Consider the following 25,096-nt stretch of genomic DNA (forward strand, 5'->3'; position numbering starts at 1 on the left):
AACGTCAATGCACAAATCCTATGACATAACGTCATTATGACATTGTGATGACATTATTGTGTATTCAACACATTGTCTTATTGCCATTTCTAAAAATTTAAAATAAATTTCGTTTGAATTCGTAAAATATTATTGATCCCTTTACTATTATACATATATTTCAAGTTAGTAAATAGTGTACATTTAATAGAGTCTGGGAGAGCTATTTTATAAACTTCCGAAAAATATAAATTATTCATAATAGTAACACTATAGTTAAACGTCATTGCCAAATATAATTTTTTTTAATCAAAAATGACAGAGAAAATATTCTCCTTTCTTCCTAGCCTTATCCCGTATCTTACGGGGTCGGCTGCCTAGAAAGGAGAATATTTTCTCTGTCATTTTTGATTAAAAAAAATATTTTCGTTTTTGACAGTCAGGTAAGCCAACATAACGGCAGGGGAACTCTTTCGTGAAACGCACTCTAATATTTAATGCCAATATTGTCAAATGTCAATCAATCATTTCTGATTTCAAAATTATTTTGATTTTTGAATTTGAAATTTGAATTTGTAGGTTAAATGTTGTGTTATTGAATGTCTATTAATTTTCATACAAATATTCATATTCAGACATAATTTTATGATATTCTTACTATATTAATGTATTCGTTCAACTGTACTATGTTTTGCAGATTTGTAAATTCAACTCGTATAAGACTTAATTGCTCTTTCCCAATCAATGTAAAAAGGTACTCTGTAATTCCTCATAGTCCCATCAATACTATAGAGAATACAGAAAATAAAAAACCAACATTAGATTCAAATACCATCGCTTTACTAGAAAGACTATCACTGGTGAAATGCGATACAAATGAAGGTGTTACTGTGTTAGAAGATTCAATAGACTTCGCAAATAAGATTCTTCATATAAATACAGACAACGTTGACCCTCTATATTCTGTATTGGAAGATGAGTAAGTATATTTTTAGTGTTTCAATAAATTATCAGAACTGTCCATCAACTTTTGTTTACCAATGAATATTTGATATTGCAGGAACTTAAGTTTACGTAATGATGTTATTACTCAAGGCAACTGTCAAGAAGATATTCTTAAGAATGCTGTGATAACGGAAGATGATTACTTTGTTGCACCACCAGGAAACATACCATTACATGAAATCGAACAAAATGATAGTAACATCGACTTGAGCAAAAATGAGCACTCAAATTAAACAAGTATTTAACTTGAGAACATTTTTCTCTCTAATAAAAAATATAGATAATAAACATTTATACAAAATAGAGCCCTCCAGTAAAAACATTTTACACAACATTCATTTAAGCTGGTTGCATTCCATACATTCTAAGTCCCAGTCAAATTTTCCGGTATATTTAAACAAAGAAACATGCCATGCCACTGAAAAGAACACCTTATGCTATGGGATCATTGAGAAAACATTTGATTTGTATCCTGAAATGATAGATTTTCATGAAGATGAATGTAATATTAAGAATGAATCAGTATTGAAGCTAATACTAACTTTACCAAAACAAGACATAATGCAGTACTTCTTTCAGTGGCAAAGATATAGAAAGTATTGGTGGAGTTCAGTAAGTTTTTGTTTTTCTTTGTAAATTTAAAAATCTGTCTTCATAACCTCTAATAAATATGAGCATCCACATTGAAAATACCTTATTTAGTGGCCATGTGAGATGCAAACAGTTGTAAGAGGAAAGATTCAGTTACTGTTGTCTAAAACGAGGTTGATTCTGGACATTTAAACCTATAAAGTAGTGTAAAAATCTTATAATCCCAATAGATATTCAAATTGTACACTTCTTAGTTCTGGCTTTTGAACAAAATTAAATCTTCATAATTTTATCATGTGTAAATATTAGTTTTAAATTAACTTTTTTTGTTATAGACTACCACAACTCCAAGTTTATTTGCAGTTAAGGACATGAAATATGAATCCTCTTCCATAGACACTCAGATAGTTGCAAAGTTCCAAGATAATGAAATTGTTGTGGAAAATGTGTCAATTAGCACAGTTAAAAATGTAAGTATATTTCGCTTTGATTTTTGAGATTTATTTCAAAATATGTACCTAGTACTTCTAGTTGATGGATCCAGAATAAGTATGTTCCCATCAGAGACATCTATATATAAAAATGAAACCCGTTTTCCTTGGTCACGGCATCACGCGTGAACGGGTGGACCGATTTTGATAATTCTTTTTTTATTATATTCCTTGAAGTATGAGGATGATTCTTATGGAGTGAAAACGTAAACATGTTTCGCTCGGACGGACAGACCGCTAGTTTTCAATAAAAGCAGTATCTCTAGTAATCTATTAATGTGTTGTGTTATCAATATTAGTGGCGGTATTGGTGCTTTGTACTGAAAAAAATATATACCAGCCTAATTGAGAACCTCCTCCTTTTTCAGTTAAAATAAAACAGAGAATATTGATGAGTCTTTTAATATAATGTCTTGTATCCAGTTTTCAGAACATACAGCAAGTCTTACATGCAGCATGTCTTTAGAAACAGCTCTATGCACACTGCTGCTGGATGGAGTATTGAACAAAACAACAAATGGTTATTTGCGCCTTCACAATAAAATGGCTCCATATAAAATTTCATTTGCATTAAATTGTCAAGGTAATAAAAATCACTTACCTAGGGTACTTAATAGATTTTTGAAAAAAAAAACATTATTCATAGAATAAGAGTTCATTCAATAAAAGGGATTTAATTTTTCGTAATTTTAACAGACCTTCTGAAAATCGAGGGTAGGTAGTTTTAGTCTAAGATCCCACCGCAGGATCAGTGCGTTCATCGGTTTTTTGCTGAAAACCGAATTTTTATGTATATTTATAATTAGGAGAATATATATCGACTAGGTTGCCAGTCAAAATTTGGCCGCAAGCATGTTTAATTAAAATTTTTCTAATCGATTTTTGGGAAAAAATTCGTTCACTTGTTTTTTGAATAAAATGTAGTCTACATCACGTCAAATGATATAAAAATTCTAAAAAATCACGGTTGCCGCTTTTCACCTGGCCGCAACATCTTAGCAGCCTGGTGCAAACAGGTATGATTTCGATTTATTTTTACGTTCATAACGCACATTTATGAATCATATATCAAATTAAAGCTAATTTTTTTCTATTTATTATAATATATGGTTGCCTAATTAAATCCGGCCGCAAATAAGGGTTGCCGGCTGTTAAAGATGTTGAATATTTAAGGTTGAGTGTAAACATGCTTGCGGCCAAATTTTGACTGGCAACCTAGTCGATATATATTCTCCTAATTATAAATACATAGTTACATAAAAATTCGGTTTTCAGCAAAAAACCGATGAACGCACTGATCCTGCAGCCGGATCTCGTATAGACTACAAGCCCGCATAGGACAAAAATATGGGTCAAATGAACCACCATGGGACATATCTAGAACGATAGCAGAGCAAAAAATAATAAGATTCATCACTATGCCGTCACTTGTAAGCTGTCCAACTGAGTGCAGATGAGAATTGAAAAGTACAGGTAGACTCGGTAAATTTTGGTCATATATTTTTGTACGGCATTCTTAACCATCGATAGATCCATTAAAAATAATAAGAAACCGCTCAGTGCCGTACAAAAATGGTGGTCCACCAAGTCGGAATTTTTATTTAATTTCCGAGAGTTACCGGGGGTAAATTTGGTCATTTGACCATGTACGGCATCTGTGTCATACTATTGCTATACTGCTTTTAATCCATTATTCCGCAACGCCGTACAAAAATCATGGGGACAAGGGGAAAAAATCGAGAGTTGTAATCCCCTCTCTTTCCCCACTCCAGGGGGTCATTTGACACAACACGAAATAAATTTATTTTTAAAGTATTTTATGCATAGATAATATTTTTTCATGTGCCGTACATTTTCGTTGGTTCAAAGGGGAAAAATCTGAAAAAGAAAAAAATCCATATAACGAAATGTTTGCTTTATATTTTTATAATAAAATATATAAAAATACATTAATATTAAGAAGCTCGAGGTGGTTAATTATCACCTTGGAAAGTCGGAGTCAGGTGGAATGGACTCCGTTTAATTGATGAACTAATAAAAAAGCTATGAACGAAAAGATGTGAATTATATGCAATCAGTCCATGAATACAGGTAAAGTCACAAGCAAATGCTAGTAATATATACATATTCAAAATGTACAAGTAAAGCGCTTTCAAATGATACCAAACACGGCATATTTATCTTAACTTTATTTTTTTACTCTGTATGTTTTGTCCGCTAGAGGGCGCCACATTAGATTTTGTGAAACCCCATATAGCCTTTAGCTAGCTGGTCGTTGGTTATCCAGTGAACAATTCAGACGCCTCTAATGATATGTCATTTGTCGAATTCTGATAAGTAGTTTAGAAGTTACGAGGGAATAGATGAACATACATACATGACCTGTAAACAACCATAACCCTCCTTTTGCTTTGCCGTAGTTGGGTAAAAATATGTTAATGCCGTACTGTATCAAATGGCCATAAAGCACTCTTAAAATTGTAGCTTTCGTCGCTTTCATCAGCCTAAAAGATGTGGTCTGCATAAAAATGTACGGCATCGTTTTTTCCTAATTTATCTATGTTAATACTATTTAAAACAACGGATAAAGTGTAGAAAACTATTATATTTCATTAATCTACGATGTTTAAACTTTAACAAAATTTCTGGTTTTGCATTTCTCTATAACTTTTTTTAGAACGGTTTCTTTTGAACGGCAATACTATACAACAATTGAATTTTACAATATCATGTTAAAAAAAAAGTTCCCGTACAGGGTCAAATGACCTTACAGCTCTTTATATCAAGAATTCGATGAAATTAAGATGATTATTGGTATACATTTAAAAGAACAATTATTTTTTGACGGCATTGCTTTTAATAGTACTTTTGAGTGCTAGATAATGTTTTGGAACCGAAGCCGTACTTAGTCAAATGACCCCCTGGAGTGGGGAAAGAGAGGGGATTGTAACTCTCGATTTTTTCCCCTTGTCCCCATGATTTTTGTACGGCGTTGCGGAATAATGGATTAAAAGCAGTATAGCAATAGTATGACACAGATGCCGTACATGGTCAAATGACCAAATTTACCCCCTGTAACTCTCGGAAATTAAATAAAAATTCCGACTTGGTGGACCCACATTTTTGTACGGCACTGAGCGGTTTCTTATTATTTTTAATGGATCTATCGATGGTTAAGAATGCCGTACAAAAATATATGACCAAAATTTACCGAGTCTACCTGTACTTTTCAATTCTCATCTGCACTCAGTTGGACAGCTTACAAGTGACGGCATAGTGATGAATCTTATTATTTTTTGCTCTGCTATCGTTCTAGATATGTCCCATGGTGGTTCATTTGACCCATATTTTTGTCCTATGCGGGCTTGTAGTCTAGTACTATTTATTTTCACAACTTGGCAAAGTTAAACTGTATGAATATGTACCTAATGAAATAATTAATTAATAATGAAAAAACTGCTTTAAATTAATATCATTATTATTATTTTTTTAAATTTAATAATATATTTTGTCAATTTTAGATTCAAATAATCAACAAACACTGCAAGAATTGGCTACCCTCATTTACAGCAAACTAAATGCAAGACACATATCAACATGGCTACCTAATTTCTCACTGCCACTGCAAACTCAGGTAATTTATTACAATCTCATCTCAAACGCAGAAGGTGGTAAGGCCTTATGAATATTTTTGACTCTTTAGCACAAAAACTTAATGGCCTGCGCAGACGAGAAATTTTAGTGCGTTAAAAAAGACCACTAACGATCGTATCGAGTAACGCAAACGAGGGATTCAAAGTACCGCATACAAAAAGTCCCCCGAATAACCGCAAACATGAAGTGAGCAGAAAGACAAAAGTACGAGGGAGTCCCTAAATCGAATAGAATACTTGTGACTTGGCGAAACAACGCACACGGCGGACATTTAGTCTGCTTTGTAACCTCTGAATATTAGCTTTGAAAGCGTGCTCTTCTCTACAATTCGGAGCCTTTTTTCTCTGTCACGGAGAAAAGTCCGTAGTTTGCGCAGGCCATAATGGGACTTTTCAATCTATACATATAATAAAATCGTAGGAAAGTCAAAACTGTACATTGAATATTTTTTTTAAATAATACATAATCCATGATCTATAATCGATATAGAAGCCAAAAACATAGTTTTTAGAATTTTTGTCTGTTTGTCTGTTTGTCTGTTTGTCTGTATGTTTGTCCAGGCTAATCTCAGAAAGTACTGCACGGATTTACTTCAAATTTTGCATGAATATTACTAACAGGTCGGGTCAGGCTGTTATATACATATTATCATGCTATCACCTTCGGGGGAGGAGCTGTGAACCTTTATTTTTCTTACGTATTCCGTGTACTACGACAGCGTACAATATAAAGACTCATGTTTAAATGTTGTTTTTGAGTAAGCCATGCTATTGTCTACCTTTACACTATAAAAACTACGTCATTTAAGTAATTTTGGCAGAGAAACAGTATAATGAATCTTAGTAGTATAAAGACAAATTTAAAACAGCGCCATCTATAGCGTACAATATAAAGACTCATGTTTAAATGTTGTTTTTGAGTAAGCCATGCTATTGTCTACCTTTACACTATAAAAACTACGTCATTTAAGTAATTTTGGCAGAGAAACAGTTTAATGAATCTTAGTAGTATAAAGACAAATTTAAAACAGCGCCATCTATGAGATTTCATTAAAATTAAATCAATTTACATAATATTAACGCTCCTTGGAAATTCATAATTTAAATATGTATTATGATGTTGGTGAGGTTGTTTTTTTTTTAAAGTTAAATAAATAATTCATATCTTCCCAGAGTAAATTTCAGGTGCGCTTATATTTCATGTGAATATACTAAATTTTTATAAGTGAGGGTAGATGTTTCTTATTTGATGTTAGTTACAGTTATATAGGTAAAATAGACGTAGTATTTGTATTCTCTTTGGGTAATAGTAGATAACAGTGATTGTGTTCATTGGTTACATTTTTAAAAATCTTCGGCTTTTTTTTTAATTTTCGCCTTCTTGCGTTCCCACAAGAGGTAAGTTGTAGCTTTTATATTTATTGTTTATTATAATTATATTATTAGACTCATGTTTTTAATTAGTTAAAGTTATGACAAAATAAGAAAATGATGAAATTTTATTTTTATCATGTATAACTTTTACAAGACTATATTATACGCCCAAAGAAGGTCACTTTAGTTCTTGATAAAACTTTATTTGTTAGTAGCTTTTTATTAAAATTAGGTACACTTATCTTTTGATTTTTTTTTATTTACAGATTCAATGTTCATAAAAATTGACGATTTGCGTGAGGATGTAGTGGAAATTAGTAACCTTGCGCGTGGTCAATCAATATTCAATACATATTATAATAAAATTCTAGAAAAGTGATGTCTGTACAATGAAAATATGTAAAAAAAAATAGCAGGGGTTATTATTAAATCGATCCCAAACCCAAAACTGTAGTTATAATTTTTTTGTCTGTTTGTCTGTATGTTTGTGCACGCTTATCTCAGAAACGGCTTATCCGATTTAGATGCGGTTTTCACTAATATATTGTGGTAATCTTCATTTAACATTAAGTGTTTATTTCATGTTAATCGGTTTGTAAATAAAAAAGTTATGACCATTTAAGTATTCACGGCGAACATTTGCAAAGGCATTCTATTGTACACTATACAATGTACGATAAAACGTAAGTTATCTGTTATACGCTACAGCAATTATTCCTTATAAATGTCCAGGTGATCATATCGAAAGTACCCAAGGGTGGGGGAGTAAGCTGAGGTAGTAGGGGGGGAAGGGGGAAATTAGAATTTTGCTTACTTCTAGGTAAATTTTATACATAAAATGTCCTTTAAATTATGTCGTATTATATTTTTAACCCCTTTTAACCATTTTTAACCATCAAAAAGATGGGTGATAAGTGTTTGACCGCTATGTTTGTCTGTTTGTGCCACCGTAGCTCGCTTACAGGTAGGTAATACGAATTAGATGCGTGTTAGGCAGCATATTTTCCGACGCTGGTTCTTAGATAAAGTGTATCAAAATCGGTTCATCCATTTATTATACCTAGGTATATAGAGGTAAAAATAGGAATGTGGGAAAAAATATTAGTTATATTTTTATCCAATTTGGTTTATCCATTTATTAGATTACAGCGGTGAAAGTGGGAATGAACAATAATCGAATGTGGTCAAATAATATACTCAAGCGGCATATCAAAATATAAAAGAGCAACGTGTTTTATCGAAATCGGTTCATCCGTTTATTACATTTAGGGGTGACAGTGGTTAGATAAATAAACCAAATGGAGCATCAAACGACAGGATATGACGTGTACATATAGGTATAATTAGATAATATGGTTTACATCAAAATCGGTTCTGCCATTTACTAGGTGTGGAAAGAGAAGGGTTGAAAGTCTGTGAAAGGGGGATATGGGAGCGAGAGGATAGCCACACCCTGGAAATTTTGAACTATACTCAAAGCCACATAGGCCTGGCTCTTGGCAATTTTTTTTCCTAAAGATACCACTTCTTTTGCCACTGTGATCCATTACAATTTGTGCACGGTTACGGCCCAACTTAAAAGATGTCAAGGAGCAACAAACTTATAGATATCAATATGATGTAGGAATGTAATATGGAGGTAGAGGTAGGTCTCGCTCACTTGAAAATATCACATGAAAATAAGAAACCGAAGTTAAAAATTTAAAAATTAAAAAGAAAAACCCAACGCAACGAAGGAAAAGGAATAAATAATAATTTTACAAACTTCCCGACGATCTTTAAAATTAAGTACCATTATAAAAAAAATATAATTGTATATGATATGATAATGATGGTATGGCAGCCCCGATGACTTTGTTTTTTTTATTTTTATAAATATTTAAAATGGTATTTATTTTTAAAGATCTTCAGGAAGTTTGTAAAATTAGTGAAACTTTTATTACATCGTCTCAAACTTTTTGGTCTGTGTAGCGCATGTCGCGTGACGGTCGGCTGCCGAGTAGGTATAAAGCACTGTTCGGAGTCATTATCGTACAAATACGATAATTTTGTGCCTAAGTTTCACTTTTACCGTGGTTTCATAAAACCACACAACATTTTTTCCTTTTTCTATGCACTTTTCTTCGTTGCGTTGGGGTTTTTTTTATTTAATTTTTATTGCACGGTCTAAACGGTTTAGTTACTACAGGCGTGAGACAGGAAAGATCTGAGCGCTGAGACAAACGTCAAAACGCAAAGGAATAGAATCCGCTATCGATACTAATTATTGTCTTAAGCGTATGATGTTTTGCTAAGGATTTGTTCACCTTACCAACGACGACGACGACCACGAACAAAATTTTCATCCAGTCGTAATTTAACAAAATTGTGCAAAACACAATTAAAAATAAATTATTAAAATTTCCTGTCGTTCTGGTGATTGGAATTTTTATTTTTGAGATCAACGAATGAAAAAATAGATTTTTCGTAGAAACGGTGGCTCCTAGAAAACAATGTATTGAAGTTTTTTATAGACAATTTTACCGTTTCTACGAAAAATCTACTTTTTCATTCATTGATCTCAAAAAAAAAATTGGCACGGAAATTTTAATATTTTATTCTAATTGTGTTTTGCACAATTTTGTTAAATTGCGACTGGATGAAAATTTTGTTCGTGGTCGTCGTCGTCGTTGGTGTAGGGTGAACAAATCCTTAGCAAAACATCATACGCTTATGTCAATTAGTATTGATAGCGGATTCTATTCCTTTGCGTTTTGACGTTTGTCTCGGCGCTCAGTTGCTGCACGATATATTGTCAAAAACATCCATACAAGGAAGGAAGAAAAATAAATTTGCTCCCTTCCCTCCTGGTGCCTAAAAATAATATGACATAATTTAAAATAAATTTTACGTAGAAAATTAACTAGGTATTTATTTTTATATTTTAGCTCAGTTTAGTAATAAATTTTACTAACAGTTCGTTTAATTATTTATGGTACGTGTTTATTCAATAAAAGTTAAGTAGTAACTACCTACTATGCAGTCACTATTCCACGCGGACGAAGTCGCGGGCACAGCTAGTAAACTAATAATTTTGCATTTAATGTTTTAAATAAAATGTCATACACAAGAGTTTGAAATTCTCTTCACCGCACCCAATGTCTTTTTTTGTAGATAGAAGAAAATCTCGAAAAGGGTGTCACATATACTGCGATTTTAAGTGATGAATCTCTAAAAAATGGTATTTTTCATTTGCTGAACAGCAGTACAATGTTGAAGGTATGACATTAACAATTAACTTATTTACTATAATATTTTGGATAATTTTTAAATCTTTGCATATTTATTATGTGGTAATATTGTTAGATCTATACAAAAGGAGTTGATCGTATAAATAACTTAAGTGTGCATAAATTAAATTAGCTATGCACTATAAACTCGATTACTTACCAGAAGAAATCCCATCCATCACATAAATTAATTATTAAGTAAACTCGCAATTGATTTTTTTAGGAATAGGTATTTAGAAAGGCTAGGTTTATTATAGAAAATCTAGGAACGGGAGCTATGTGGGCTTTTCTTTGAAGATATATTACTATAATTTGATGATCTTAATTACCAACATTTAACAAAATTGCACATAATATAAGGTGCATGTAATTTATCAGCAGCAGGCTCATTCTGTCATCTTTCATGTCACTTTATTAAAATTAAAACTGTTAATCAACAGTGATTATTGAATCTTCCGTCTTTATATTTATCAAATTTAAAACTAAAAATATAAGCGACATCCATACTTTTGTACATTAGCCTTATCAGTTGGATTGGAAGTAGAAACAATTGACATAGTTGATAACAGTTCATTGATTATATGTAAATAAGTTCATATTATATATTTAATAAGAGGAGAATTATTCCATTGTAAGGTGAAATATAACCGCGTCTTTATCTTCACAATTAACTTATTATTTATTTCTAATTTGTTTATTTCAGGAACAAGTTCATTTAGCGGACTTTGAAGACTATGCAGCCTTAATATGTAGTAAATAGTTGTATATAAATATTTAACATCAGTAAGAAGTTAATAATTAAAAGTTATTAAAACTCAATGTTCTGTTATTTCTAAAATAGCATAATTAATCCTACATTTAAATGTTAAAACACCTGAATAAAGGTTATATAAAATAACACAAATGTCCAAACCATTGTTAATACTAATTTTAAAATTATTTAAAAAAATAAAACTTTATTCACTTCCAAATTTTATTCACAAATACTTATTGCAAGATTACATTAAAATCTTATGGGCTAAATAAAAAAAGATATTTATGGGTAAATAGCTGTTTTAAGTTACTAGTCCAAACAACAATAAAACATTGCTTTGCGCCATAATCACATTCACAATGACCTTTTATCTGTATCAGTATAATTTGGAAGATAATTAATCACCATTAAGTTAATTTATACTTATTAACTATTCTAGTTAATGTTTACAACCACAAATTGGTTGTAGGATGCCTACATTGGCTTATTCAGAATTTAAGAAGAGTGTTACAATAATTAATATTCATTAAAATGTCATTCTAGTTACATTTCACATTTGAAACACACATTTAAATAGGTCAAATCATGCATATCTATGTGTAATACTAATTTGGTTTGATTAAAGATAAACATAGCATAATGTATGACGGTAGAAAAATAAACTTGTCAGAACAAGAAACTACCAAGGTTTTTAGTAAAAGTTTTAAATAAAGGAAGCATGAAAATTAAAATATATTATTTTTGTATAACAACTCATTATGCGGTAGATTCATCACTATTTGTGGTTAAAGTTTTAAATACAAACTGCTTCATGTAAAACTAGATCTTAGGTAATATTGACTTATTTAAATATCAGACAGACATTTTCGTCTATTCTTATTGCACCTTTTAACTATTTTATGCAGGCAGTTGTAATTTCTTTCCTTTCAAAACTGAAAATAAAAATGTAAAAATTAGTAAAGTATAAAAACTTATGTAGCACTTAACTATATAGAGTTTTAAGGTGAAGAGAAGGAATCATTTGGTTACCTTTTGTAATGTAAAGGTAGAAGAAATCACAGTACAAGACAGTTTGCACAACACCAGCTACAATCGCAATCAACTCATAATGGTCCTCAACAATATAACGGTAAATCTGAAAAAAAAAATTTTATATTATCATTAAGATAGTATTAAACACAGTCACTTCCTGCATGTATATATCTGTTTTTTTTTATTCTAGATAGGGTAACGCTGACTATGTCTGATCTTTTAATTTCACAACATATTTTGTTATGTACTTTTTTTAATAGATCGAGTGGTACACAAGGAAGGTTTTAGTATATAAATTGTTAAGTTTTCTACAATGCAAGAAAGCAAAAGCTAAGCTTGTACTAGATAAGACCAAAATTATCCTAATAAAGTAAATAATAAATCAGTCATACCCAATTTAGTAGATACAATCCTCGGTAGGAACCCAGGGCAAACAAATAATGTGATGTAATACTTTCTGCTTCTCCTGTTTTGGATACCAAAAACAATTGTGGCAAGATAGCTACAGATTCCAAGTAGATGGAAAATGTCCATAACACCTGCAATGTAATTATGATTATACATACAAATAAAGATGTAAAAACAATCAAGATTCTTATGTATTGTATCATTGAATCAATTGAACAATCATCAATATTACTCACTTCCAAGAATGTGAATTCACGGTTTATCAGCAATGCAAGGATCACACATGGAACTAGTAAAAATTCAATCCTAAACGTGTCGTGATTATGATCATAGGTGGCCTTAAACTTAACATACATCAAGTACACGGTAGCATATGAAGCCACGATAAACACCACCTTCATTACTGTGTTATATGCCGACACGTACGTTGTAAGTAAATCCAAATATCGTGCAGTATACACGATTGAGAAAAGTATTTGGGATTTTCCCGATATACCTGAAACAGATATTGTATGAAACATAATGCAATAAAATTCCTATGTCTGAATGCCGGTTTTATGTTTTACCTGCACATGATCGCGTTTTCCATATTTTAAGCAACAAGATAATAATAGCTAAAAGGTGGGATAAGTCTGCAAGTAAACGGAATATGTTCATGATTTATTGTTTTTCAAACTATCTTATAATTAGACGCCGCGTTAACTAAAACTCAACAACCTCATTCAAGCAAAAATGACGTGGCTGACTGACAGTCATTGCGAACAGTGTTACCACTTACCACCATATTCATTTATTTACTATTGTGAAAGGATTGTGCTGTACCTATGACTATAATAGAGTAGCAGGTATCGTGGGTCAAATTTGACCCAGAAGCGAACATTTTCGGTTATAATTCTTTTAATATTTATGCAACGACTGTGCGCTTCTACGTATTCTCAGTGCTTCACTAGCTGCGGCGGGGGGTGGAAGTGCAGCGCTGGGACTATCTTAGGAGCGGAGGTAAGTAGCTGTCTGGGTCACGTTTGACCCACGACACCAAATATGTAACTTTTTTCACTGGGTGTAATTACGTACTTTTTTTGTTTTAGTGTTTATTTGTACTACAATGGAGGCTTTTTGAACGATAGACAAATCGAGGAGTTGATATAGACGACTTAAGTGATGATTTGGAATCGGAAAATGAAAGGACACCAAATATAACCCAACTTTGTGACGACGAAATCATCGATGACGATCGAGACAGTCCCTAACCTGTTAGTTGCTCAGAAGACAGTATTTTGGAGTAAGTTCTGACGACAGTGAAAAAAAAAGAGGAGAATACGAGAATAAGAGAAAATACGAGAGATGAGAGCAAAGAAGATGAGGATGATGGTTGATGGTAGAAGTCATTTTGGTTTTGGTTGTCATTTTTTTTATTTTATGCTGATCTCAGAAGTAATATATTTTTTTGTTATTATAAAGATATGAGAAGTGCCATAAATATCTTTTAGTTAAATTTTTTCTTACATTTCTATTTTTTTTTTATGTTTTAAGTTCACACTAACCAAAAAGTGCCAAAAAATAAGGTTAGTTACAAATGCGTGTAAAACATAATATTTTTTTATATATTCTAAAATGAAACAAAGTTAATTTTGTAAAAAAATATTTGTTTATTTCATGACTAACAATATTTTATACAAATTATAAAAAAATCAACGTTCTACAACAGATTGTTTGGTATGGGTAAAATTTGACCCACGATACCGGTAGTGTTGCCAAAAAAGGCGATACCAGCTAAGGGTTAATCGTAATGTTGAAAAAAGAAAGGTTGAAGAAATGTATGTTTGGAGAGGGTTGTTAATTAATAGGAATGATAATGCTCCCTGCACGTATCGTGTGGATTGAGCTATTGTTGTTTTCGCAGACGTGCCGAAAATAATGTGAATAGTGCTATATAGGTGTATAGTATTATATAACTTGCTCTGTAGTGTACATAGTAGAACGTAGATTAAAGTGATAACATTGCATATTAACAACGATAGAGATAAAAAATCAATGGATATAATAAAAATAAAAAAACAGTTAACCCTTATTCAAACGCGAGCCTGTGGAGGAGCTAACAAAAAAGTAAGATACGTTCCTGGGTAATTTTGGGTCGTAGATTTCAAAAATACACACAAAAAAGGGGTTAGTGGGGGGGAAGTACCCTTTTTTCGGTGGGAAGTATATATATCCCGTCATCTGTTCTCTCTTGTAAAAAGTTTGGATAGGTGGGAACTATAGTTCCCAGTGTCCAGTATGACACCAATATTTTAAAACACTAGTTAGTTGCCCTGACTCCACTTGTGAATTTAATGTTATCGTAAAAAATTATAAAGATCAAGTTTTTTAATAAAGGAGGTGAAAGTACTCATCAATGCAAGTTTATTTTACTGAGGGAAGAATTCGGGAATTGAAAAATGAATGACTTCAACATAAAAATGGCATTTTTCTAAAACAAAATAAAAACAATAGGTAAATACTAATGTATTGAGTTAAAATTTCTAATTATCTGATCAGGAAATAACGAATAACAATAAATAAGTTGCTTATACCAACTAAAAAAGATTTTTTAGACACACAGATTATATACATGTATATAGAATTTCCGAATGTCGTGTGCAGTGACGAACACTGATGATATCTTCCCACTTAAAGACTTAATTTCAATCGACTCTACCAAGGTATAAACGAAAGATTCTGGGCATATTTTTACGTTTCACGCAACCGTAATAAAGTCTAGTTTACATAGCTAGAACTCAAATCTACTTATCTAATTTTTTTTGAGCACTACACCAAAAACTAAAAAATAACGGTCGTTTTCGGCTGCAAAATCACGTCACTTGACTTTGACGTGTGTTTACCATGACATGTAATAATTCTCTGAAAAGTGTTTCCATGAAAAAAAGTTCTCTGAAATGTTAAGATTGCGTAGATAAATAATACACTGCATTAGGTTTAAGCATATAAAAATAAAACACGATTTACTTCAATCTGAGACGTGGGAAGTATAGCTCCCAGCGTTTTAATAAGGGTTAACAAATATACACAGTGCAATGACCGTGGCAGTGACGCATATATATAAGTTACTTTATGAACGCATACGTACTATACGTAATATGTACACACACCGTACGTAATGTTTATCTTAATATATATAAATCTCGTGTCACAATGTTTGTCCTCAATGGACTCCTAAACCACTTAACCGATTATAATAAAATTCGCACACCATGTGCAGTTGGATCCAACTTGAGAGATAGGATAGTTTAAACATGTAGGTACTACGGGCTAAGCCGGGGCGGACCGCTAGTATATAATATATATCTGTGCCGTACACATGCCTGATGCCGTACACGTAAATTTTCTCTTCATCATTCACAGATCCCACTACGTTCAGCTGATTTTGACAATTCCTTCATTCTTCTTTTTCGATCGGGCTTGGAATTTTGACAGATGTCAAATATCATATGTTCGACCGTCGACGGCATAACCTTATATTTTCAGAAATGAAAAATTAATAACATTATTTACCAAATACCAATAGTTACTCAAATACTATTATGATGGTACATATTTTAAGAATCATAAACAATTTATACAAACCATTAGTAAGAAACAAAACTCCATCTAAAAGGTTAAAATAAATAAAATTATGTATTTAGTGTATGCTGGATTACGTTTGTTTATTATATTATGCTATTGAACTAAAATGCTTGTTACAGTTGTACGAGTCGAACATACTCATCAGAATCTTCAAGTTTACCTGTTGATATTAAAAGGATAAGAAATTTTAGTATAGTTGCTCATGTAGATCACGGGAAAAGTACTTTAGCAGATCGTCTGTTAGAATTAACAGGCGCAATCAAGCCAGGTAAAGAGAATGCGCAAGTTTTAGATCAGCTACAGGTACAAATATTATTTTTGATTAAATTATAGTAATAATTCCCTATCAAATTAAATTTTTCATGATTTCTTTATACAGGTTGAGAAAGAAAGAGGAATAACAGTAAAGGCAGTGACAGCTTCATTAAATTATACATATAATAATGAATCATATTTATTGAATCTTATTGATACTCCAGGTCATGTTGACTTTTCTAATGAGGCAAGTAATTGATTTTTGTCATGTTGTAACTGTATCCACAAAATGAAATGAATATGATGCATTAATTTTTATAAATGAAGTTGGTTTTAAATTATCTATTTATTTTTTCCAGGTGGTCCGTAGTGTCACAGCTTGTCAAGGAGTTATATTACTGGTTGACGCAAATGAAGGTGTACAAGCTCAAACCGTGGCAGTACATTCTCTTGCCAAAAAGAATAATTTAATTATCATACCAACCCTAAATAAAGTAGATTTGCCTAGAGCAAATCCAGACAGAGTAAAAGCGCAACTGAACTCAGTTTTCAAAATTAGTCCTGATACAGTATTAAGCATATCTGCAAAAAAAGGATGGGGTGTGCAAGAGCTACTAGAAGCTATCATTACCAGAATTCCACCTCCAAATGTAACTTTAAATGATCATTTTAGAGCCCATATAATTGACACATGGCATGACAAGTACAGAGGTGTTATGTGTCTAGCTTATATACATTCAGGAACACTAAAAATGGGACAGACTGTCAAGTGGAGATCAGATACCAAACAACATACCGTGAAACATTTAGCAATCCTTCGACCTAGTGAAGAGAATATAACTGAAGCGATTGCTGGGCAAGTTGTCATGGTAGGTAAGTTATTAGTGTACATATTGGGAATGACACAAACACAAGTATATCTTAACATACAATGCATTTCGGACATTCATGGTAACATACAGACTGATAGAGTATTAAGAATAGTTTAATTAACATTGTTAAACATAAAAATATACAAGAAAATATAAATTATTGTTGCTCACTTACTGTTCAAGAACATTTATAAATGCCATGTCTATTCTCTACATAGTTTTTTTTTCTTCTATGATTTCATATAGTTATTCTATTTTAGGATTGGGTCCGAAAGGTGGAGGTAGCGTAGGAGACACATTACATGCACCAGAAGCTAGTGACAGCCAAGAATCATCAGTAACAGCTGTGAAGCACATGGTCTACGCTGGAATATTCCCTGCTGACCAATCGCAACATCCACAACTTAGTGATTCTATTAAAAAGCTGGCTCTCAATGACTCTGCTGTTAGCATCAATGTGGATTCAAGGTTTATCTTCGTTTCATATTATGAATTAAACTGGAAATGTTTATTTATGCTGCTATTATTATAATTTTTTTAACTTATTGGCTCTCACCGCTTCAGTGGCTCAAGATGAAATATTTCACCGCAGCAACAAGTATCTACAGCACTTTTTAGCATCTTAACTATCTCCAGACTCCAGATACATAAATCATACAAAATCGTTATGTTCCGACGTGAATGAAGGACAAACACACAAATGCTTTTGTATTTATTATATTATTATAAATCATTCAAATTTTGTTTTATAAATGAGAAATTTTAATGACTAAAAAACATTCATATAAAACCAAAAGAGTAGAACAAAAATTGGTTTGCTGAGACGGATTCACGAGTGGCCGAGAGGCTAGGCGCGTTGCCCCGGTATGGCTAAAAGACGCCGGTTCGAATCCAGGTCGAATTTTTTCTAATTTAAAAATATTTTCCAATCATAATTAATTTTTTTTATAGCCCAGCTTTGGGTCAAGGATGGCGTGTGGGCTTCCTAGGACTATTACATCTTGACGTGTTCACTCAGAGGCTGTTGCAAGAGTACAAAGCAGATGCTATACTGACTGCTCCCTCTGTACCTTATAAAGTTAAGTAAGTAGTGAAGAACAAGTTTTTTTAAGACTTTTTAGCTCAATCTATCACATCAAAACAAAAAAAAATGCAGTAGTATTTCATATAAGTAAGTACCTACTTATTTCATTCTTAAATGTATTAACAATTAGTTAAGGTTTAAAATAAAGGTGAGTTGTTTTTTAAAAATGTTAAGTTTATTTTATTTGATTATTTTAGGGTAAAAGGCGCAAAAATTATTAAACAGTATAGAGGTGAAGAAGTGATTGTAACAAATCCACTCCAACTACCTGATACAAACCATATAGCTGAATATTACGAACCCTTTGTTATAGGTATGTATTTTATGTATCTAATTTGTTAATTCAATTCGAAGATTTATTTTATTTTCAATCATTTGTATTTTGTAACTAGTTACTTTGTTCTATTCTGTTTTTGCTTTAATTTCGCAAGCTACTAATAATTAACTATTCTATAAAAATTATTAATAATTTTTTTTCTTAGGTACAATAATAACCCCAGTTGAGTACATAGGTGCAGTTAACACCCTGTGTATAGATCGTCGAGGCTCCCCCCTCCCCTCTAGCGCAGTGGACGACAATATGACCATGTTACAGTACATTTTACCCCTTTCTGAAGTAGTTATGGACTTCCATGACACACTTAAGAGTATTACTTCAGGTTTTGCAAGCTTCGATTATCAAGATTATGGATTTCACCCCAGTGCTTTAGTGAGAGTAAGTTGTTTATATGTGTATGAACTTGGTAAGAACAAAAGTTTTGTTTTGGGTTAGAAATAATTTCATCATCATAACTAAATTGTTTATAAATAATTTTTTGATCTCTTCTAGATGGATATCCTCATTAATGGAGTATTAGTAGATGAGTTATCTTCGATCGTACACACCAGTCGCCTTGAATATAATGCTAGGAAACTCACTTCAAAGCTAAAAGAAATGATCCCACGTCAAATGGTGCAGGTAAGGAAATAATAAATATGTATATACTTAGTTTTAAAAATATATATAAGTATTTATAATTTGCAAAATAGAACATTCATATACATATTGCAATGTACCTATATGTCGCATTCATCTAGTTGAATTTGCTATTTGATTGAATGACGAAAGGACAACCCGTCAAGTTGTTGAATAAAACATTCAATATATTGACCGAACGTCATTTAACAAAGCCTTGGTTTGGATAAGGGGCTGGGTTAGGTTAGTATCGTGTTTTTTTTGTTTTTAAATACCCTGAATAGGCTCCCTCGACTCGCAACGGTTTTCTTGTAGACAATTGGAAAAAGCAAATTCTGTCGTCATTCAATGAACGCGCTAGGCATCATCAATATGCCGAACGTTATATTCGCTCTTTTCAAAAGTCTAGTTTATAACTGCTAACTATTTGAACGTTGAGTGATGCTAATTAAATCAAATGTTCGGCCTAGTCATCCAATTAAATAGAAGATTCAATCAGATAAAGGCGACATAATATATATCAGACTAAAAGAATAAGTATTAATCGTAATTCGATTTTTTTTAGGTTGCAATACAAGCAGTAGTGGGTGGCAAAGTTTTATCAAGAGAAACTCTCAAAGCCTACAGAAAGGATGTTACAGCAAAATTGGTGAGTATACAATTTTTTTATGTACACTTCTTTTTGTTTAAAACGGTTGTTTATTAGCGAAAAAATCTTAAAGAGAGATTTATTATTATTTAAAACTATTTAAAAAATTCATCCAAATATCTTCTTAAAAAATATTTGGGTATGTAAGTTAGTAAGTATGTAGGTATGGCATAAATGTAAGTTGTAACTACTACGTCAAGAAGACCATACGATGCAGTTCGAAATTCGAATCAACTACCTTCATGTGTTTCCTTCACCTTTCCGGACAAAACTTGTTTTTAAGTTAGATTCAAGAGTTAAAATTATTGTATATGTTTGAATTTCAGTATGGTGGTGATGTGACCCGAAGAAAAAAATTGTTGAAACAACAAGCTGAAGGGAAGAAAAAAATGCGAAGTGTCGCCAATATTAAAATTCCAAGAAATACCTTTATAGATGTATTGAAAAAATAATTTAAGTTTAATTTATTACCTACGTTAATGCTAATAAATAGAGCTATTACATAACAGTGTTGTTTCTTTTAATAAATCCTGTTGATGGCACTGGAGGCAGCCGGTTAATAACCAAAGAATTAAAACCGATTTGGATAATAATTGGAATTCATTCACACTCACTATTATTAGAACGATTGCGCATTGGGCATTGCGAAAGGGGATTGGACGGAATTAAGACCGAAAGTTGTAACGACACTTTTTGCTATATAAGAGCTAGCGCGCAAGAGCAACTTTTGTCTCCGCAACTATTTTGTCTCTCCCATCAACTCTGGACTAGTAAGAAAGTGCGCGCACGTAGCGACGCAACTCCCCATAGAGTTGATGGGAGAGAAAAAATAGTTGCGGAGACAAAAGTTGCTCTTGCGCGCTAGCTCTAATAGTTGTATGCCATGCGGCGCGCGCGTTTCTCTGCCTGTCTCTCTTTCTCTCATAGAAAGCAAACCAGTTATTTTAGTAACATCACATTCATATACCTATCTTATTTACTTATTAATAACATAGTAGGTATTATATTATAATATATGGTAATAATAATAAAACAAAATTAATTTCATCGTCAATTTATTTAAAAACTGTTGATTACAATGACTTCATGGATAAGCACAAAATATAATAATATTAGATATATTTACTAAACATAAACTTAAAATGATAACTAACAATAATGGAAATTTTGCAATCATTATAATATCATACAAATACCACAGAAACACAAAACATTGGCATAACAAGAAATAGTTGAAAAAATTTATATGAAAAATACAAATTACTTTTTATGGATCTCTGGGACGCTAAAATTGATTAAATATCCGTTTATTAGGCGTTTACAGAGTTCAAAGCTGCTACTAACAAGATTGAATCAATCATTTATATTTTAGTGTAGTGATAAAAAATATTACTAACATCATAGTAAGTATAATTACTTGCAACAATAGTACATATAAATTATTTTAGACAATACATCAATTTCAAAAAGACATAAAAAATTATTAAGAATTCATAACGTTAGCATATTACATTCTTTTATACAACTCAGTTTTACTGATATAATTATTCAATAATATTTTATGAAATGTATTATTCATGGATAAATTCTTTCATCTCTATAATATAACAATGTTATAAACATACAAATGATTTACTAATCCTATAACTATTCGTGCAACACATTGAGTTCATATTTTACGTTAAATATTTGTATGAAAACACGATTTTGATTTCAGCGCCCTTCGACCGCCATCGCAACCAAAATTTTAAGAAAACGTTGAAAAAGGCCATGAATATTCTGAAATTCAAACATAATTCAAGGCTGAACCAAATAAAATATATCTTTTTTTGTTAAGTTGGCCGATAGAGTTGGCGGATCCATGATAATTAAAAAATTAAGTAAGTAAAATACCTAATTACTGAATAAAAATAATCCACAATAGATCCAGCTTCTAATATAAACTGTAAACAGAAAATTAATTCATAATAGTAAAAATATATAAAATTATTAATCAAACAAGATATTACAACATGCAAAAAAAACATGACAGCCTCTTTTATTATATGTACCTATTAACCATCTATTAAATTAATATTATTATGCGTCATACCAGCCGAAGGGGATGAATAGTAAATAATGTCTAATTTAAAATGAATATAATTTAGTTTCATATGTTTTTGAGATCTTTAAATTTCAGGCTGTACTTGAATACTTACTTAATTTGGTATTCCTTTTTATGATAAAATAATTATAATTCATGAAAGCATTAAAAACATATTTCAATTAATCTTTTTTACAACAGATATAACATATCATCAATATTCATAATTTTTTTTCGATCATTATACTTACACTCATTTGGTCTTAAGTTTTAATTTACTTAAATCAAAATTGGTGATCAGGATTATTTTTGCAATAATTTATCAAATATCTAGACCAAATTATTATTGATTCAATCGGGAATAACCTAGACAGGTAATGATAATAATGTTTCTTGTGCTACACAGCAAGTGCAAGAAGGGCGAACACTTTAAGTGAAATGGTCTATAAAAGCAACAATAATTACTATCATGATAATGTAGCAGTCTCTAATTTGCTTATCATATAAAATATTATTTCAGAACAAAATTTTATTGTACCTCATTTAGGTCACAAAGTAGAAATTAGCATCGACACAACTAATTTCAAGTCGTAGATATAATATTCTTAACCAAAACATTTATCACATTTATCTATCTTCCGACGTTTCTAGGAATTGCGCGTAAACATCCCTTGTACATTCGCCTTTTTCGTTGAATTTGTATTTGTAGTACGATCCATCAGCACAGATAACTGGAATGAAAGTTAAATATGAAATACTTGAACATAGTTACTTATAGACAAACATACAAAAAAATATAATTTAAGTGTTTGTTGAAGTGAAACTTCTTTAGGCGCGTTAAGAGTAAAATTTCACAGTCGCGTCCTTATACGATTTTGGTATTTTTAAATATTTTCAAAGAAGTTTCACTTCTGACACGTGTGCTCGGCACACACGCTCTTTTCTTGTCATTTTAAATTACCAAGTAATTATTGTTTTTTTTGAAGCTTACTTTATGATATTAGTAAAGATAAACATAGATATCTTACCTATGATGGAGCTCTTGTCAACACCAAAAGCACAGATACATGGTGGTCCATTCGGTATTGTAAACTTGCAGAAACTCCAGTTACTTGAAAAATATTTAGGCAAAAGGTAAACTGTTGCCAAATTAGATTGCTTGTTGAGTTTCTCTTCATCCAGACTAAATACATGCACTGTGCCGTGATCTGATGCTACACACAAGTTTGTGCTTGTATGATTGAAGTTTATACAGTATATAGTTGCCTGAAAAAAAATGTTAGGATTGAATACTAATATGTGTTATCATAATTAGAAGCTTGTGCGGGTGAAAGTATGTTTCAAATCTTTAATGCCAAATAGCTGATCCAATCTAAAATGAAAATATTTGATTATATGATTTATTCATTAATTGATCATAAGATTACACAGATACCAGTACCAGGCAACAAATGAAACTGCAGTTTTAACCAAGTAGATAAGCCCATACTATATTTATTTATGATAAACAGAATTAAATCAAGTAAGCAAGAGTGTTATAAGTTTGAAGATTTTATTTTATTTTATTTTCATTCTTCATCATCATAATCATCTCCATTGTCATCATGCATACTCGTTTCACATTAGAGGTACCAATCATAACATTCACTAAACACTAAAAATTCTCACCTGATTAGCTCCCCTCCTCAATTCTGCCAGTTTTTGCCCAGTAGCTGTATCAAACACCCTAATGAGAGTTCCTTTAGTAGAGGCTGTAGCGAGCCTTGTCCCTCCCACATTCAAGGCTAAGCAACTCAAGGGAGCCTCATGTGCAGCTATGAGATGCCCCTCTGGAGCTGTGCTGGTGCCAGCATGACTGCTTAATTCCACCAACTTGAAAATATTTTTTATACATTTAACTACACCAAGTATCAAACTATTTATACTTAAATAAACTGTAGAAATGTATAACTACTACCTTCTATGCACTTACTAATAATGTTGGCTTTTATTGTATTTTATTTTTTAAAAACCTTCCAAGGTTGGTTGATACAATGTATAAATTAATTGTAAATCTATAAAACTTTCCATAAACAAAACAAACATAAATACAACAAAATGAATTCCATTAGAAAATAATATTTACCTGTACATGTCCAGTTTTACGACTAGGATATGCTAACAAAGCATTATTGCTGTTTGGACAAACTACACATAGACCTCTCAAGTTTGGACATGTTTCAAATATATGTAGTAACTGTGGTTGTGCAGTAAATGTGTAGACTTTTATTAAATTTTCTGAAATTCAGAATATTATTACTCTAAAGTTATGTAGAAAAGTATTAAAAATAACAAAACAAAAATAAAGAATCTTACCCAAAACAACAACAATCCGGTCTCTTCTTAACTTCACAGCTTTAACTGGGCTGTTAAAATCTAATGCTATAGCAGAATCTTTCTTCAAATCATCCCATATTATTACTCTATTTGGAGGATAGACAGGTGTTTTACCACCACCTACTAAGGCCATGTAATTACATCTAAATAGCATTTCTACATAAGAAAGGCCTCCCTCGGCAAAGTTTTGACGTTCTTTTTCCTTCAGTGGATCACTATTAAAAACTCGAAATCCATTCTCCGTTCCGCAAGCAAAACAACCTGAAGTCATTGCGACATTATAATTATTGTAAGTTTCTACCAATACAAAAAAAATACTTTTGTTAAAACAGTTAACTAGATATTACCTTGGTCTTGATTAAATCCAACGTACAACAAGCCATTTGAAAAACTATTCTCTTCGGATAAATTCATTATTGTAACTCCATAAAACAGATAAGTACGTGTAAATAATACATAAATAGACAAATAAATAAATAGATAATATTTTTGACTTTGCGGTAACTTGACAAAATACCCAGACTGTCGCTTGTCATGTCATGTGTCAGTAATACGTCGTATCATTTTGTTGCCAGATTGCATAACTAGCCACATTCAAAACACAGATGACAGAAAATCGTTAAAACCTGTGGTTAAAACGAA

General features: G+C 31.7%; 5 protein-coding genes across 5 annotated transcripts; 3 read left to right on the top strand and 2 right to left on the bottom strand.

Annotated features, from left to right (window-relative positions):
• Window positions 1–559: 559 nt before the first annotated feature.
• On the top strand, window positions 560–1,217 carry GatC (glutamyl-tRNA(Gln) amidotransferase subunit C, mitochondrial). The gene is made up of 2 exons (XM_089698171.1): window positions 560–958; window positions 1,040–1,217. Exons 1-2 carry the CDS (start codon window positions 645–647, stop codon window positions 1,215–1,217), a joined length of 492 nt encoding a protein of 163 aa, XP_089554297.1. The 5' UTR covers window positions 560–644.
• PolG2 (DNA polymerase subunit gamma-2, mitochondrial) lies at window positions 1,201–11,181 on the top strand. The gene is made up of 6 exons (XM_089698164.1): window positions 1,201–1,596; window positions 1,911–2,045; window positions 2,490–2,649; window positions 5,588–5,700; window positions 10,247–10,351; window positions 11,066–11,181. Exons 1-6 carry the CDS (start codon window positions 1,201–1,203, stop codon window positions 11,120–11,122), a joined length of 966 nt encoding a protein of 321 aa, XP_089554290.1. The 3' UTR covers window positions 11,123–11,181.
• A 136-nt stretch (window positions 11,182–11,317) lies between these two features.
• Window positions 11,318–13,309, bottom strand: KdelR (ER lumen protein-retaining receptor). Its single transcript, XM_089698169.1, has 5 exons — window positions 13,123–13,309; window positions 12,793–13,052; window positions 12,541–12,687; window positions 12,146–12,251; window positions 11,318–12,048 (listed from the first exon to the last, which is right to left on the bottom strand). Exons 1-5 carry the CDS (start codon window positions 13,211–13,213, stop codon window positions 12,014–12,016), a joined length of 639 nt encoding a protein of 212 aa, XP_089554295.1. The 5' UTR covers window positions 13,214–13,309; the 3' UTR covers window positions 11,318–12,013.
• A 2,694-nt stretch (window positions 13,310–16,003) lies between these two features.
• Window positions 16,004–20,491, top strand: waw (Translation factor waclaw). Its single transcript, XM_089698153.1, has 11 exons — window positions 16,004–16,211; window positions 16,300–16,483; window positions 16,560–16,682; window positions 16,795–17,308; window positions 17,568–17,775; window positions 18,259–18,390; window positions 18,589–18,704; window positions 18,874–19,106; window positions 19,221–19,349; window positions 19,912–19,995; window positions 20,322–20,491. Exons 1-11 carry the CDS (start codon window positions 16,138–16,140, stop codon window positions 20,445–20,447), a joined length of 1,923 nt encoding a protein of 640 aa, XP_089554279.1. The 5' UTR covers window positions 16,004–16,137; the 3' UTR covers window positions 20,448–20,491.
• Window positions 20,492–21,039: 548 nt separating this feature from the next.
• LOC149486508 (WD repeat domain phosphoinositide-interacting protein 3) lies at window positions 21,040–25,080 on the bottom strand. Its single transcript, XM_089698163.1, has 6 exons — window positions 24,802–25,080; window positions 24,434–24,715; window positions 24,204–24,355; window positions 23,747–23,950; window positions 23,107–23,344; window positions 21,040–22,809 (listed from the first exon to the last, which is right to left on the bottom strand). Exons 1-6 carry the CDS (start codon window positions 24,866–24,868, stop codon window positions 22,706–22,708), a joined length of 1,047 nt encoding a protein of 348 aa, XP_089554289.1. The 5' UTR covers window positions 24,869–25,080; the 3' UTR covers window positions 21,040–22,705.
• Window positions 25,081–25,096: the final 16 nt, after the last annotated feature.

Source organism: Colias philodice, chromosome 8 (assembly GCF_061535455.1).
Source record: "Colias philodice isolate Cphi_HAF_F1 chromosome 8, ilColPhil1 Martin Lab GWU primary, whole genome shotgun sequence".
NCBI classification, from domain to species: domain Eukaryota; kingdom Metazoa; phylum Arthropoda; class Insecta; order Lepidoptera; family Pieridae; genus Colias; species Colias philodice.

Excerpts from the sequence above, each read along its gene's own strand:
- PolG2 (XM_089698164.1), top strand. The coding sequence starts at position 1,201 with ATGAGCACTCAAATTAAACAAGTATTTAACTTGAGAACATTTTTCTCT. Across the intron at positions 1,597-1,910 it reads GAAAGTATTGGTGGAGTTCA|ACTACCACAACTCCAAGTTT; the intron begins GTAAGTTTTTGT and ends TTTTTGTTATAG. Across the intron at positions 2,650-5,587 it reads ATTTGCATTAAATTGTCAAG|ATTCAAATAATCAACAAACA; the intron begins GTAATAAAAATC and ends TGTCAATTTTAG.
- KdelR (XM_089698169.1), bottom strand. The coding sequence starts at position 13,213 with ATGAACATATTCCGTTTACTTGCAGACTTATCCCACCTTTTAGCTATT. Across the intron at positions 13,053-13,122 it reads GAAAACGCGATCATGTGCAG|GTATATCGGGAAAATCCCAA; the intron begins GTAAAACATAAA and ends TATCTGTTTCAG. Across the intron at positions 12,049-12,145 it reads CTACCTTTACATTACAAAAG|TTTTGAAAGGAAAGAAATTA; the intron begins GTAACCAAATGA and ends TTTTATTTTCAG.
- LOC149486508 (XM_089698163.1), bottom strand. The coding sequence starts at position 24,868 with ATGAATTTATCCGAAGAGAATAGTTTTTCAAATGGCTTGTTGTACGTT. Across the intron at positions 24,716-24,801 it reads TGGATTTAATCAAGACCAAG|GTTGTTTTGCTTGCGGAACG; the intron begins GTAATATCTAGT and ends CAATGACTTCAG. Across the intron at positions 24,356-24,433 it reads CCGGATTGTTGTTGTTTTGG|AAAATTTAATAAAAGTCTAC; the intron begins GTAAGATTCTTT and ends TCTGAATTTCAG.
- waw (XM_089698153.1), top strand. The coding sequence starts at position 16,138 with ATGATGGTACATATTTTAAGAATCATAAACAATTTATACAAACCATTA. Across the intron at positions 16,212-16,299 it reads AACAAAACTCCATCTAAAAG|TTGTACGAGTCGAACATACT; the intron begins GTTAAAATAAAT and ends TGCTTGTTACAG. Across the intron at positions 18,391-18,588 it reads TCTGTACCTTATAAAGTTAA|GGTAAAAGGCGCAAAAATTA; the intron begins GTAAGTAGTGAA and ends TGATTATTTTAG.
- GatC (XM_089698171.1), top strand. The coding sequence starts at position 645 with ATGTATTCGTTCAACTGTACTATGTTTTGCAGATTTGTAAATTCAACT. Across the intron at positions 959-1,039 it reads TATTCTGTATTGGAAGATGA|GAACTTAAGTTTACGTAATG; the intron begins GTAAGTATATTT and ends TTGATATTGCAG.